The 15947-nt window shown below is 47.0% G+C and overlaps 3 protein-coding genes across 6 annotated transcripts; 2 read left to right on the forward strand and 1 right to left on the reverse strand.

Annotated features, from left to right (window-relative positions):
- Positions 1 to 264: 264 nt before the first annotated feature.
- On the forward strand, positions 265 to 2379 carry LOC1274810 (transmembrane protein 18). The gene is made up of 5 exons (XM_061652641.1): positions 265 to 459; positions 567 to 667; positions 767 to 884; positions 966 to 1114; positions 1181 to 2379. The coding sequence occupies exons 2-5, from the start codon at positions 605 to 607 to the stop codon at positions 1295 to 1297; spliced, it is 447 nt and encodes a 148-aa protein (XP_061508625.1). The 5' UTR covers positions 265 to 459; positions 567 to 604; the 3' UTR covers positions 1298 to 2379.
- LOC5667222 (protein tamozhennic) lies at positions 2355 to 11402 on the reverse strand. Of its 4 annotated transcripts, none has more exons than XM_061652637.1 (8): positions 11020 to 11402; positions 9934 to 10604; positions 8514 to 8592; positions 8281 to 8401; positions 8019 to 8198; positions 7845 to 7932; positions 7679 to 7759; positions 2355 to 6718 (listed from the first exon to the last, which is right to left on the reverse strand). In XM_061652637.1, the coding sequence occupies exons 2-8, from the start codon at positions 10052 to 10054 to the stop codon at positions 4200 to 4202; spliced, it is 3189 nt and encodes a 1062-aa protein (XP_061508621.1). In that variant the 5' UTR covers positions 10055 to 10604; positions 11020 to 11402; the 3' UTR covers positions 2355 to 4199. The 4 variants fall into 4 exon arrangements, with proteins under 4 accessions (XP_061508621.1, XP_061508622.1, XP_001688506.2 ...); XM_061652638.1 differs by having other exon boundaries at positions 10798 to 11402; XM_001688454.2 differs by having other exon boundaries at positions 9934 to 11402.
- A 586-nt stretch (positions 11403 to 11988) lies between these two features.
- LOC1274812 (ATP synthase subunit alpha, mitochondrial) lies at positions 11989 to 15416 on the forward strand. The gene is made up of 4 exons (XM_314018.5): positions 11989 to 12290; positions 13046 to 13282; positions 13394 to 13734; positions 13871 to 15416. Exons 1-4 carry the CDS (start codon positions 12225 to 12227, stop codon positions 14880 to 14882), a joined length of 1656 nt encoding a protein of 551 aa, XP_314018.3. The 5' UTR covers positions 11989 to 12224; the 3' UTR covers positions 14883 to 15416.
- Positions 15417 to 15947: the final 531 nt, after the last annotated feature.

Here is a 15947-nt window from a genome sequence, read left to right on the forward strand (position 1 = left end):
GGGCAACAGATGTCGCTGCGAACGGTGCGGGAATTGTGCAAGAATAGTGGTGGTGTAATGTTTCAAAAGGTTGTGCTGTTAATTTTGGATTAAATTTGTTAATTTTTATAAAATACGGAACAAAACCAACGTTAAATTTACATGTAGCTGTATTGTTTTTATTCGTGCGCGGTGTTTCATAACAAAGCACCGAAAGCGCTATTATAAACACACAAAATTTGAAAATCACACGCTGTCAGTTGCGCCGCTGACGTTCGGAAAGGAACAACAAATAAAGCAACAACACCGCACCGTACGAAAAAAATGCAAAGAATGGGAAGTGAAAACGTAAACACATAGAACTTGCACTGCTCTTTCGTCCCATTGTTCATTGCCTTTTGCATCGAGAGAACGGCCGCAAGGAATTGTGAAGCTAGTGTTTACGAAGTTAACTTTCATTTGCCAACATTGCCCATCAAGGTTGCACACGCTTTACCTCGGAATTGGTGTCTACAAAAGCTACGAACAGTTCCTAGCCAGTAGGCAGGCAGAGTAGGCAAGATTGTAATCCTTGAAACTGGTTTTAGATCCCCGAAAGCGGTCCTGTTTCCTCGCTCCATTTGCAATGGTGGACCCAACATGGATAGAAGTCAATGAAATAAAGGGCTTTATAACGTTTCTATCGAGTGTAAGTACGCAGCGCCCAGCCATGGCCAACCTCCGTGTGGAGGGCATTGCTTTGCAGCCTTACGGTAGCACATTATTAACATAGGCATTATTTTTACAGATCGATTGGTACGATCCTTGGCTGATTGGATTGATAGCTTTTCACATCTGCATCACCTCGACGGCATTGCTGACCAGAAACTATGGCAACTTTCAGGTGTTTTTATTTTTCGTGCTTTGTAAGTGCTGCGTTACGTACCGTGTATCGATCGTGTTCGTTAAACCTTCGTGTCTGCGATTTCTCCCTCCGTTCTTTCCAGTGCTGCTAGTGTACTTTTCCGAGAGCATTAACGAGTACGCGGCCATCAATTGGAGGATTTTCTCCAAGCAACAGTACTTCGACGACAAGGGTTTATTCATATCGGTGGTGTTTTCCGTGCCAATACTTTTAAACTGCATGCTCATGGTGGTACGTTCCAGCTGCTACTGCCCGTGCCGGAGTAGGCAATACTAACCCGCTCGTGTAATCCCACAGGGAAGCTGGCTGTACCAGTCAACGCAACTGATGTCCAAGCTGAAAACTGCCCAGCTGAAGCAGCAGATCCGCCAGTCCAACAGCCGGCAGCGGCTAAAGGACGCAAAGGAGGAATGAAATCCGCGTCGTGCGTATCTCCTGTTTTTGCTTTACCAACCCTGCTCCCGCTCTCCGCCGTGTGGTGTGCCGGATTGGAACTACAGAATCTAGTGGAGGGTTTTTTTTAAATTAAATCAAAAACAAAAATCGCCGTTACATTTGTGAGCAATCATAGATCGGCGCATTGGGAGTGGGGGTGCACTAGAAGGGCACCGATTTGTTTGTAGCGTTAAAATCAAAGAGCCAAGCTCTCACAGTCTGTTAAAGTACCGGCAGTTTCAAAATGCCATCCGCTCCTGGTGCACCAACACAATCTTGCTAATAGTGTACCGCTTTGCGCACCTAATTAATACAGGGTTGTTGTTTTTTTTTGTTTAAAAAAAAAGAAAAGGCCGGTTGCTTCAGAGCTTGTGTGATTCAGTTGCAGCAGTGTTACTGTGTGCAATATCCTTCGGCATACCTCTGTGCAAGCGACACTTTTCGTAAATCATAATTAATCCTTTAGCGCGGCAATCATACCTTCCCTAGTCAGTATATATTTGTGCGTGTGTATGTGTGTGTGTGTGTGTGTGCTAGCAAAGTTAGAAAGCATTTAGAGCGGTAGAAAACGGAGGAAGAAAACGCAATGCTTTTGGTGTATGTGCCCTGCAGCTTTGGAACAATAACACAACCCCGCAACACTCCCGGTCTAAGGTTACACTACTAGTGAACGAGTAATTCCACATCCACCACCCCAACCGCACGGTAAAAACCGGAGGGTTCGAGAGATTTTTAATTCCTAACGACGCAGCAATGCAAAGTTCATCACATCTTGCCGTAATATTGTCACGCGTATCATAATCACGTTTATTTTGGGTGGCATCTCGATAGGGAAACAAGAGGATATAGTTCCATTTTTTGTTTTATGGTTTACACAATTTTGTAGATAAAGCGTAAGAGAGCGAAAGGTGAACAAGAAACCGAAAGCGATTGATAAAATTGTTGAATAAACGGAGAGAGAGAGAGTGTGTAGAGTAAAACTGGCCACTGTGCTGCAGGTGTAAAAACAAAACCACACATCAACGCCATAAACGTGTATATCTCAACAGCAAACAAAGAAATGGATCATTTTGTTTTATTAAAATCTATAATATGCGAAACAGTTTCAGTATCCTTGCATCATTCTCTCGTATGCCCTCAGCGCGCAGCGGCTGTCGTTCTAGCCCTAAAACCCTCACTTCTGCCTCACTTCTTCAAACCGTGTAATTAAGTTCTCTTGTTTTTTTTAGTGATTTGGTTGTATTAAGTTTTGGTTTACCATCCGTATCCCGCCCATCGTCTTCTAGCACGCAAACGAGCTCCGTCTGTCTTTAGTTTTAGTTTGTTTGTTTGTTTTTTTTTTTAGATATCCCATTAGTTGTGATCGTTTAGAAATTTTGCTATAAAATGTAGATAGTAGAATGCTTAGCGATGCCTATTTGCATATAGTTTTCACTTCTCCCGTGTACTGTACCTTACTTCAATTGGATAATCCCTGTCTCGTGTGCTCGGTAGGGGGTTCTTTATCTCTTATTTTGCCGCTCACGTCGCCTTTCACCTAAATCAGTAAATATCAATCCAATTTGCAGTATATTGTGTATGCCTCTTGTAACATTGATGTAAAACTAAAAAAATAGTTTAAACGTTTAATAGTGTATAACAATCGGTTTTGATGTACATTCTCTCTTTTCCCTATTCGTACGATCCGTCCATCCCTAAACCCAGAACAACCTGCACTTCATGCTGCACTCCATCATTTTCATCTCAACGCATGCTTGGTTTCGCGATAACGCGTGACTAGTATCGTTTCGGAGCGTGTGTCTGTGTGTACGTTCCAATTCATTTCGGGTGCAGGGTTCCTTTCCTCTCCTTTCCTTAGAGTCCTTTCATTATAGAAGGGTAAATTAATTCAACAGTAAATCGGGGCTCATTCCGGCTCGCACGCGCAATTCTAGTTGCGTCCACCCAAGTTTATCTCATTATCGTTTCATGATCTGTTTTTTTTATGTTTTTGCTTTAGAGTTATAGTTCCCTCTCTGCCGCCTTACAGTCAACAAACGGTGCTGTTTGGTGAGTGTGGTGTGAAGAAACCGACCGTTTGTGACATGCCCAAAACCCATGCGTACCGAAACTATGAATGCAAAAGTGCGCGATTGTCGATCCCATTTATCCAGCTTTGTTCATCAAATTGTGACTTTTTTTTCTTCTCAGTTTTGTTTTAGTTTAGTTTAGGTAGCTCTCGGCGGCAAATGGTCGGCATTTTTAATGCACAGCCGTTGGGTCGTACTGCTAACCTGTGCCGTTCCGTAACACCGTAATATTGGCCGAATACGTGCTACCGAATTTGTTTTAAAGCTTCCGTCTACGTCACATCACACCCCTCCCCTCACATGATTGGTTAAACCATTCGACCCGTTTTTTCTTTTGTTTTACATCTGCTGGCATGCTGCTTCACAAAAGGAGTTCTATGTGTGTCCGTAGTTTGAAACGCAAAATTTGAAACGACCTCAACATTTGTCCCCACCGATGTGGTTTTTCGTTGCATTCGTCCTGGGGGGAGCGGGGGGAGCAAAACAGACTGCATAAATTGCACATGCACCAGAATCTGGCTCATCCTGGTTCCTGCAAAGCTAATGCACGAATGCCAACAAGTTTGAGACATAAATATGTAAAATAATCTCCACAGTGAGCATTGTGGGACGATTCGAACTGTGAGTGGAAAATGTTTATGGCAACGTTAGAGACATTTGTAACAAATATAGTCATTAAACGGGGGAAGAACAAAGACATAGAACAAAGTCCAGCAAATGGACAGAGGATTAAAAAAAAAAGACAAAACTTCTAACAATTAGTGGGCCCATTCCGAAGTCCCTTCTTGCCGCTTCAGCAGCCCCGCAGGCGTTCAAACGCACGTTGCCGTTGTGCCATTGCTGGCGGTCGTCGTGCCATCGAGTCGAAAGTCGCGGCTCTTGGAGCACATATCACAGATGCGTTTGACATCCGGGTTCAGGTAGGTACAGAAATTGCAATTCCATTCGGCACCGGCCGGCGCTCCACTGCCCGACGGACTGCCCGAGCCGGTCGGGCTGGGGTTTATGATTGTGACCGCGCCCGTATCGAATGTGGCCGTTTTCTTCTTGCCCTGTGCGGGCGCGCCGCTATGGCTCGGGTAAGCGCTTCCGCTGCTGTTCGCGCTGTGGCTGTGGTGGTGATTGTTGACCAGTATCCCGGTGCTCGTTGAGCTATGGGTTTTGTTCGTTTCCTTCGCCGGTAGACCGGTGGACGAGGACGAGCCCGAGCCCTGGGGTGTGATTTGTTTCTTCGTCACCGAATTTCTCCGACTGCTGCCGGCGGCGGGCGGCTCACCCTTGCTCGCACCATTCTGCTCGAAACTTCCCAGCAGCAGATCGTCGTTCGTCGCGTTGTTTGAGAGCGACATTTTCGCCGCCTTCTGTACCAGCATGGTGGTGGCGGTTACCCCCGAACCGGTGGAAGGGTGGCGCTCGTGCCGTCGCCCCTCGGCCATCGGTTGCTTCGTGGAGGAAAGCCCTGCCGAAGCCTGCCGAACTATGCCGTCGACCTTGTCGGCCGCTTTCGGTTTCATCGCTTTCAGCTTTTCGTTGTGGTTGCGGCGTAGTGTCGCGCTGGAGGAAGCGTTGCCGGACTCTCTTCTGCCCGAATGATGATGATGATGATGGTCATGATGGTCGTCCGTCATCAGGTCATTACGACGCCTTCGTCGGAGGTCGTCCTCCTCCGCCGCCGTACCGATCAGATGATTATCATCGGCGTCCAGTTCGTCCGTCAGAAAGTCACCCCGCTCGCCCAAATCCTTCGAGTAGCCCTGCTTTTCCAAGTTTTGGTAGACGTAGTTCCACGTTTCGTAACACCCGATACCGTCCTGATTTTTGCTGGAGATGCGCCTGCTAACGTTACTGCTCTGTTCCTGCTCCCGCTGCAACTGCTCGTCCTCGTAGCTATCGAAATCCGACTGCCGGGAGTTGCGCGACGTCTGATGGTGCAAATAGTGATGATGGTGGTGGTGTGGCTGCTGCTGCTGCTGCTGCTGCTCCTTCTGGTTTCGCTCGGCCAGCGCTTCCGGCAGCATGTCACTCTCGTAGTCAATCAGCAGTTCGGCATTTTTGTGGTACCGGTCCAGCTTTTTGGCACATCCGCTGCCGGAGCGTAGCGTATCGGTGCCCCGGCGCATGCTAGACATCATGTCGTAATCGTCGTACCCTTTTTTCTTGCCACTCAAAATAGATGCTGCCGGCTGGGCGGGCACCAATGGCGTGCCGTAGGCGGCGGTTTGCGTAGCCGCCACCGACGACATCGGTGCGCCACCGTAGATCGACGAATCGACCGGCTGACAGTAGGAAGGCGGTGCGGCCATCATGCCATTCGGTCCACGGTAGCCGGGATAGGCCAGATTCATTGCCGGATGCCGGTACGAGCCGCAACCGTCCACCAATCCGTTCTGGTGATGTTTCAGCTGGCCCCCGCCATTCATAAACATCGGCCCGGGCCCGGGTATCCCCATCGGGAAGTTGGTGGTGCCAGCGTACTGCAACGGTGGGTAGCGTCCGCTGCCTGGAACATTGTTATAGGGATGATTGTTACTGTTGCAACTAGTTACAGCACCGGCACTGGGACCGTTCGCTACTCCGCCGGCCACACCACACGATAGCAGTCCATCGAGCGGCCCGCCCTCGTACGCTGGCTGCATGCCGGCCGCCGACGAACCGGCACCTTGCGAGCCTCCGTACGGCGTTGCGAGCGTGTAGTGGTACGGTTGATCAATGGAGTGTCGCTGCATGTACGCACTCATGCCGTACATGTTGGCGGCCGAGGCAGCAGCAGCAGCAGCTGCAGCCGCACTGTTCGCGTCCTGATAGTGATCGAGCGATTTCGAATGGGGCATCGTTCCCAGCGCTGGTGCGCAAACTTGCTGCTGCTGCTGCTGCTGCGACGCAGATGTAGTTGTCGTCGTTTGAAAATTCTGGTAACTACTATGTTGTTGTTGTTGATGATGATGATGATGATGATGATGATGCGAAGAAGGGAGATGATGGGGATGATATGCACCGCCGTACGCGTTTGCTGGCATTTGCTGCTGTGATGGTGGTGGTGGTGGCGGTACCGGCGGTGGTTGCTGCTGTTGTTGATGATGCTGTTGGCTATGAATACTACAGGGTGCACCAGCAACAGCGCTATTGTACAGCTGACTACTACCAACAACGCCACCGTTCCCACCACCATTCGCACCGCAATATGCGGTGGCGGCGGCGGCGGCGGCTGCTGCTGCGGCCGGTGGTGGAACAGGGGGAGGTTGTTGGCTTTGCACATGGAACTGATACGGGTTGCATGAATTGCAGCTACTAGCAGGCGCTAAAGCGGACGCACTATTATTGCCGTACGTGTCTGGAGAGAAGAGAGATAAAAAAATTGAAGAACATGTACGTCATACGTCACTCGAAGCGAGTAGAGAAGAGCGCTGAAGACAATGTGAAAACATAAACCGGAAATGAGGTTGTTAATGTGAATCTTATGCAGATAACAAACAAACGAACAAACACAGGATTCTGTGCGTTTCATCGTGTTGACGTTGTGCAGTTTTGGAGCGAGGAAGGAAACAAACAAACGATATAAGTAGTAGTAATAGATTAAATACGAAGACCATGCAAAATATTACTTATAATGAGAGAGTTTGTTAGGACAACCGCAACAGGCTTGTTATAGCCGATGATCAACATTTATTAAAAGTTTCTCGTAACGTACAGGAACGTCGCTTATAAAATGTAATCAATTAAAATGTTATTTCTTCATTGAAAAGACAGACATTCGTTGAAATGTGGACAAACGTACGTACAACTCAGGTAGATCATTTAGCAGCAAAGCCTCGTTAAGCTAATTGCAAACTGCCAAAGTTAATTTACTATAGAAAGTATAAGTATGATAATATTATCAATAGCTAAATTAATATTTTATAAAGGTTTTAGACGTATAGGAAACAAAGCAACACATACATTAGACAACAGCAACAACAAAAAAAAAAACAAGAATAACAACAGTGAACCTAAATGTGTATGTTGAATTACGAATAAACACACTATCGTGATGAACTTAATCTTAATCTTAGACAAGTAAAAGCTTTATGAAATCTAGTTATGGTTAGGAGTGGAAGATACATTCATATTGCGGAATGCAAATGCAAATGCAGCTGCCATAACAGCGCATTCAGGTACTGAAAACAAGATGATTCGTTAAGCAGCATGCAAGTGTAACTAGTTTCACTACGAGCTAGCTAAATATGACCATGTTAGAACAGCGATTTCTACGGCACGTGTTGCTACTAATTGACTACGGCTCGCCATAGTATACCTCTTAGCTTTGCTTGTTGTTTTTTGTGATGCTTTTCCTGTATCGACAGCGCCATTTGCTTCACCGTTTGCATTACGTCAGCTGTGAATAGGTAAAAATATAGAAAACATAAGAAATGATCTCATAATAATGTGAAATGCACGATTGGCTCTTGAGTTCTGCTTACCAGCATGATAGCTTCTGAAGTTGTAAATGTCAATCCAATCTATCGACAGTCGTAGCGGAGTAAGTTCACTGTAAATTCGTTTCATCATCTACGGTTAAGTAAAGAAAAGAGGAAAGAATTTTACTTATTATTTGATCTTGTGGTATCATTTTTTTTTCATCGCATTCTCCCAACCTGGCATTCCACGTACGCTGTAATAGCGTCCCGCGCAACGTTCATCACTTGATCGGGACAGATTGGACCGTCCAAGATGAGTGTCTTGTTCGGCATCAGCTGATAGCCCATGGCTTGAAATAGTTTTTCCGCGTTCACCAGATTGGCGGCAATTTCGTGCTGGTAAAAGCCGGAATACATCTGCATGAGGGACAAAACGGTGTTAAATATGAAACAATTTTGCTACGTTTCCCGGTAGACTTTCGGGACATTGACACAATACCTTTATCACTTTATATTCCTTTCGCCATGGTTTCACGAACAGATTGTTGGCATATTGGCTGATTGCCTCAAATCCGATCGATGCTTTGTAGGCCGAAAAATCGTCCAAATGTGCAACCGAACTGCAGCACCAGAGCAAAAAGTAGCATGGGACACCATTAATTATTAAATGCGGGACAATGAAAAGCGTTTCGATATACAGCTTCAAAATGGCTGTTGGGAGATATAACTTACCTGTCGAACGCATATCTTGTATCGTCGAGATAAAATTTCTCATTTGGTGGCACCTTCCCCAATCGTTTCTCGATCAAATCTGAAAATAAAATAGAAATGATAAAGTGTTGTTATTTGTTTTGATTATTTTATATGCCATCATGGGATAATTTTATTATACAAGATAAAAAAAACACATACGAAAAACATCATACAGGGTTTTCCAGGAGTTCTCATAGCTGTGGGACACATTATTGAGTCTTTCTTACGGGAAATGAACTTAATGTAATAGGAACTAGACTCTATAGCACCCTTGTTTGACAAATCCAATAAGAATTTCCAACGAGCCTGTCAAAAAGGGTGCCATGAAGTTCAATTTCCATCATTTGTAGTTAATTTCCTAAAAAAAGAGTCAAGCAAGTGTCTCACAACTTTGAGAACCCCTGGAAAACCTTGTAATAGTGAGAATAAAAAAAAATGTTTACATTTTACTATTCTTCGGCGACTATTCAACTATGAAGAACAAGTAAGATTCCAAACAAAACAAAGTACATTAATCTCATGTTTTTGTTTAGATGTAATGACTCATCTCGTGGGACTTACACACTTCGTTATTGGTGTTTCTTGTTCTGGGTTCATAAAAAACAATCAACAACCAATTGACCCGTGAATCATCACATTTAAATTCTCGCTATAGTCGAATGGCAGTTGCTTTCCAAGGTGGTCTAATGGCATTCCCTTAACGGGAAGAAGGTTAGCTTGTAGCAGCAGCGTTTCCCTTATCTACAGGCGAGAAGCGTGTGATTCTGCAACAGGTTTGATAAGGATAATTGCGAATTCAATCAAGGCACTGCTCTTGAGAAAGTGATTCATGCTTTATCGTGTATATAGTCAAATGATAACGCAGCAACCTCGATTCTCATAGTGCGAGACAGTTCAACCACAGTCAGTACCGCGGATTGTTATCAGTTTCTAGAAAGTAGTCCTAAAACCATGCTCTGCCATAGTCTGACACTTACTTAAAAGAGCGATCTTTGTTTCATCATCAGATCAGGCGCTTGTTCAATGTTCAAGCTTAGCAGAAAGCCCTTTCTGTTCGGACCCGCGTTTGACAGACATTTTTATATTGACCTTTAATAGCTGCTAAATTTATTCTTACGACATTTGTTTTTGCTTTGCAATAGTATTTGCCGCAATGTACACCTCGTGTCGAACGTTTCCATGATTGCATTGATAGTTCTGTAATCAGTCACATTGTCGCACCTGTGCAATAGGTGATATAATTAAAGCCCCGTGTGTTTATGAGAGAACAATTTAAATCCCCTTACGGCAACGGCTACGAGAAAACAGGTTCTCGCTTCCATTACTATTCCACCGACCCCCGCTACTCCTCCGAACTTGCTCTCTGCCGGTAACCGCTAGCAATTGAGTCATCCCTTACCTTCTAGGTCGCGCCGCAGTTCGATCTTCAGCATCGATTCCTCCGACTCGACATACTTCCAGTGATGCTCCAATATTTGCTTCCACAGCGCGTCGTGCGTTTCGCTCGCTCCATAGGCCATTGTGGTGGGTCGGTTCGGAGCTGTGTTCGTACACCAATGAGTGAACTCCAATCGGTCGGCCAGTACGATTATTGGCAATTGATTTTTCCTTCACTCGGAACGACTCGGCCCCGCGCCTGCCCTTCGTGCCTCTCGGTGCGTGCCGTTGACCCGATTGCACGACGGAACCGGAAGCAAACTGATGGAACCGTTCACGTTTGCACTTGACCCCGCGCCGCTCACCGCCCTATCATCGGGTCCCCCGTTCACCACCTGTGCCCCCTCGAACGTTTACACCGCTGCCCTTTCTATGCACATTTGGTTTCGGATGCTTTGCGTGTGTCCTTTTTGCGCGTTCAATACCTTGCACTTCACCGCACAGACACAGGCATAGCCGCGCACAAACACTAGAAGAGGTTTTGGAAGGAATCCAGCAAATTCCTGCATAACCAGCACATACCACCACCAGGCACGGGTACACTTTGGCTCATCGCTGCACACACATAGTGCACACACCTCGCGTATAATTATAGTGGGACTCGTCCGCTCGAGCCAGTAGCGCACATGACGACTAGCAATAAAAAGAAACACACACAAATTCTATTAAAAGATCTGCATAGCCAGCTCCGTCCGTCCGTCGGCGACACCAGAAGGAGGAGAGAAAAACACACACACGCACACACAATCCGTGTCTCGTCCACCAGTCGATGATGTGTCAGGTGTTTTGTTGTTGTTATTGCTTTGGCTTATCGCTCATCATTTACCATCACCAATCATGTCGATGATTAATCTCGGAAGCAGTAGAGCTGCTCGTAAGATCGCTTTTCCAACACCTATTGTCGTATTCCGTAGGTTGCTACTGCTTTCCTGCTGCGCTACTGAGCATCCTATTACTAACACGCACTTCCGCACAGCTACACCACTTCCGTGACTGATGATGCACCGATTACTTTTCCTCTTCCCCTCCACCAAATCAAAACACTAACCTTGTCCTAGATTCGGGCCTGGGACAGGGATTGCTTTTAAGCAGTAAATTATACGGAAAAACTACAGCAGGTTTGCGCGATGCACAATCTACAGCCAATTCCAAGCTTCCGCACGACAAAACCAAAGGAATTTGTGACAGATGTAATCCTGCACCGATTTCTTCGCACTTCACTGCAATTCGAGGCGCCACCGATTATTCCGCACGCACAAAAGCACACATTCCATCACATCGTTTCCGTGCCCGAAGGATTTATCGTGATGGGCTTCCGTAAATGTGCGATAGAAGCCAAGAGATTGCAAACTTCTGCACGATCCAATATTTGTGTAATTTTTTCTTTTTATTTACGTTTTTCCTCCGAAGCAGTGTGAAAGGGGAAAGGCAAACTGTGCTACTGTCAAAACTGACGGACACGTTCTGTCGGACAATTGACAGTTTCCGACACGCTGTAGGAGCTGTTCGGAAAAGATCCGACATTCGAATAATTCTCCATGACGGTTAAAATACATTGCAAATGGTTGCCTTTTGAGCTCAGCTAGAAAGTTTCGTCGTACATTTTGCGATTTTTTTTCGTTTGTATCCAGCTATTATTTTGCAGTAGAGCTAATGGGCTCCGGAAAGTATGAATTTAGATGTTGGGGTGGGATGGATTTTCGTATTGAAGGTGAGTTGTGAAATATCTTTATAATCGATAATATTTTAATACTCCTGCAAGAAATCGATATAATAGTGAGAAACTTCAACAACTTAGATGTTTTACAGAAGTTTGAACATACTTATGCGATTTTGATGAGATTTTCAATGTTGGATTACCGGCCGTCACGTTTCTTCATTTCGCCATGTTGTTTATTTTTGCCAATTTTATATCTGCTCATTACACACACATCAAGATGAAAATATAAATTATCGCAAAACTACCTGAACAAGCCATGAAATTATTAAAACAATTGAAATTCCGATCGGAGCCGGTCACCATCGCTTGTGTGAGCAGTCAACTCTCGGATGTAAACGAGACGAACCAATTTTGCCGAAAAGAACAATCTGTCGGACAGTGCAAGAAAAAGAAGACGACCTCCATTTTCACGAAGGAAGTCGCGCAGTTCGTGCGAAGAAGTTGTAGGAACCCCATTACTCAACGACGACCGTGGAACTTTAGGCGTTAGTTCAGCAGTACTCTAAATCCAGCAGCAGCCGCAAACAACAACGATGTCGATGATTTCTGCCCGTCTGGCGGCCTCGGTGGCCCGCAGCCTGCCCAGAACCGCGACCCAGGTGAGCTAAATTGACTGCAAAAATTTCATCACAGTAGCCACACACGTACCCCGGCGGCGACACAGCATCGCGTGTACTACGTGGGGACCTTATCGATTGGGTCGGGCGGATGAGAAAATGGTGACATAATCGCCGGGAGCCGTACGGTTAAAAAACGGTTTTCGAAGGCAAGTGCAAGTGCAATTGTGAAAACGGGCCAAGTTTTCGTGGTGAGCAGAAAAGCATTCCACCCACCCGTCGGTGTTGGTTATGCAACCAGGAAGATTTTCACAGTGCCGGTCGCCCAATGTTCCTTCCGTCTCCCCGGTGACGTTATGTAACCTCACTGCAACTTGGTAGGAGTGAAAATGGAAAACTAGTGTTGAATTGATAATGTGTCGAGCTGCGCCCGTACAGAATGTGCTGAATAGGATGGAAAAGAAAATTGAAGCCGACAAAAAATCTGTATGCTGTGAAATGTGTTTGCACCCAGCCGACGACCGACCCTTACGACAGCGCGAGATTTCATGATGGCGGACGCGAATTGACAGCACATGAAAAAACTAACCCCTCGAGAGAGCATGGAAAAGAAATTGAAGATTGTGTTTTGGCCGAGGTTGGAATGAATGCTGGAACGATAAATGCTACACTATTTAATGCTAATTTTATGACGAAAAACACATTTCCCAAAATACCCCACTTTTCGGTGGGCTTGCTCTTGCATCCGTTATGTAATGCTTATTTTTTGTTGTTTTGCCGGTACTCTCTTTCCTCAGGTTGCCAAGATTGCCGTTCCGGCCGTTTCGGTTGCCGCTCGCAACTTCCACGTCTCCACTGCCAACCGTGGCGCCGAGATCTCGGCCATCCTCGAGGAGCGCATCCTCGGAGCGGCCCCGAAGGCTGACCTGGAGGAAACTGGCCGTGTGCTGAGCATCGGTGACGGTATTGCCCGTGTGTACGGTCTGAAGAACATCCAGGCCGATGAGATGGTGGAGTTCTCCTCCGGCCTTAAGGTAAAATAAAGCTGGATTCAATTCCCCCCGTCCCTCCCCCCCCCCCTCGCCCCTGCTATGTGCTAGCGCAGCGCTATTAATCGTCGCACGCTCGATTACGTTTAATTCCAGGGCATGGCCCTTAACTTGGAGCCGGATAACGTCGGTGTGGTCGTGTTCGGTAACGACAAGCTGATCAAGGAAGGCGACATCGTCAAGCGTACCGGTGCCATCGTCGACGTGCCGGTCGGTGACGAAATCTTGGGCCGCGTCGTTGATGCCCTCGGTAACGCCATCGACGGCAAGGGCGAAATCAAGACGAAGCAGCGCTTCCGTGTCGGTATCAAGGCCCCGGGTATCATCCCGCGTGTGTCCGTGCGCGAACCGATGCAGACCGGTATTAAGGCCGTCGATTCGCTGGTGCCGATCGGTCGTGGTCAGCGTGAGCTGATCATTGGCGATCGTCAGACTGGGTAAGGCAAAGCAGTATGCTTTTTTTTACATTTAAGGAGCTGTATAGCAGAGAGAGAGAACTAAATCCGTCTGAATGTATGTATTTTGCTTAATATTTGTTATTTACCTCCCTTCCTCCCCCCTCCAACCCTGCAGTAAGACCGCTCTGGCCATCGATACCATCATCAACCAGAAGCGCTTCAACGACGGACAGGATGAGTCGAAGAAGCTGTACTGCATCTACGTCGCCATCGGTCAGAAGCGTTCCACCGTCGCCCAGATCGTGAAGCGTCTGACCGATTCCGGTGCGATGAACTACACCATCATCGTGTCCGCCACCGCTTCGGATGCTGCCCCGCTGCAGTACCTGGCCCCGTACTCGGGCTGCGCCATGGGTGAATACTTCCGCGACAACGGCAAGCACGCCCTGATCATCTACGACGATTTGTCGAAGCAGGCCGTGGCCTACCGTCAGATGTCGCTGCTGCTGCGTCGTCCGCCAGGTCGTGAGGCCTACCCGGGTGATGTGTTCTATCTGCATTCGCGTCTGCTGGAGCGTGCGGCCAAGATGAGCCCGACGCTCGGTGGCGGTTCGCTCACTGCCCTGCCGGTCATCGAAACCCAGGCCGGTGATGTGTCCGCTTACATTCCAACCAACGTCATCTCGATCACGGACGGACAGATCTTCTTGGAAACTGAGCTGTTCTACAAGGGTATCCGACCGGCCATTAACGTCGGTCTGTCTGTGTCGCGTGTCGGCTCTGCTGCCCAGACCAAGGCCATGAAGCAGGTCGCCGGTTCGATGAAGCTGGAGCTGGCCCAGTACCGTGAGGTGGCTGCCTTCGCCCAGTTCGGTTCGGATCTGGATGCCGCCACCCAGCAGCTGCTGAACCGTGGTGTGCGTCTGACCGAGCTGCTGAAGCAGGGCCAGTACGTGCCGATGGCCATCGAGGAGCAGGTCGCCGTCATCTACTGCGGTGTCCGTGGCTACCTGGACAAGATGGACCCGAGCAAGATCACCAAGTTCGAGCGTGAGTTCCTGGCGCACGTTAAGACGAACGAGAAGGCGCTGCTGCAGCAGATCGCCTCGGAGGGCAAGATCTCGGACGATGCCGACGCTAAGCTGAAATCCGTCGTCACCAGCTTCATGTCCACCTTCTCCGCCTAAATGGTGCTGAAGTTCCGTATAGTTCCCGGAGCATCAAATCGTTTTTTTGTTTACAAATCCCTTCTAAGAAGAGAGCGACAGAGAAAGAGGCAGGACACAGCGCGGCCTCTGGCAAAACCAACATACATACACGGTGGTGACATAAGATCTTGGCGAAATGATGTAAGCAGCTGCAATAGGGAAAGAGAGAATGAACACGCGCGCGCACTAGGCTTTGTTTTCTGCCTGCCATCATCAGTAAGTGAGCAGAAAGTTTCGTTTTATTAATAGTCGCCCATTTTACTACAAAGCCGAATGAATGTTTAGAATACACACAAGTGCGAAAGTTGGCAAAATAGAACATCCTACCACGATAAAGATCCGAGGGCGGCACGAACGCGTATTAGGGAGACACACGTAGATGGAAGAATTTAAATAAAGCGAGCGACAGTCATTTCCCAGTAGCCCCAGACAAACCGGTAATGATAATAATGCTGTGTAACCCACCCTTTGGGCTGTTTAGGACGCTGGAATGACTGAGACAAAAAAATCGAATATAGATTCTTGGTCTTTTTATTTCAAAGTTCAATGAATATCACAACTGCAGTACATGTTCTCGCATTATCCGAGACTGTTGGCTTACTTTCTTGATTTTTGGTGACTAGATGACATATCTACAGAAGGCAAAATCATGATTGTCGAGTTCATGTCACTGTTCATGGCGTTAAGATAGTTGGCCGATTGTTTCAGGTAAATTAATTTCATTTTATTTATTGTTCTGCTAAATGTGCTTCGTGGCTTTGCAAAGAACCCAATTACCAATCCTGCCCTGAGCCTAGTGTAAGTAGACGCATAGCATAGAAATGTTGAAGAAGTTAATTCCAAGATCGGTAAGGATTCCGAATTAATTCCAGAATCGGAATCGGACTGGTATAAACTCCAGAACCGATATCGATTTAGAACCAGTTCCAGGACCGTTATGGGGTCAGGGTCAGTTAAAACTTCTATGTAGGTTCAGAACAGGTCTTATTATCAGTACTACAGTGGTATGGGTTTAGATTCAGTGCTAGGGCCGGTTTACGACCG

Source organism: Anopheles gambiae, chromosome 2 (assembly GCF_943734735.2).
Source record: "Anopheles gambiae chromosome 2, idAnoGambNW_F1_1, whole genome shotgun sequence".
NCBI lineage: Eukaryota > Metazoa > Arthropoda > Insecta > Diptera > Culicidae > Anopheles > Anopheles gambiae.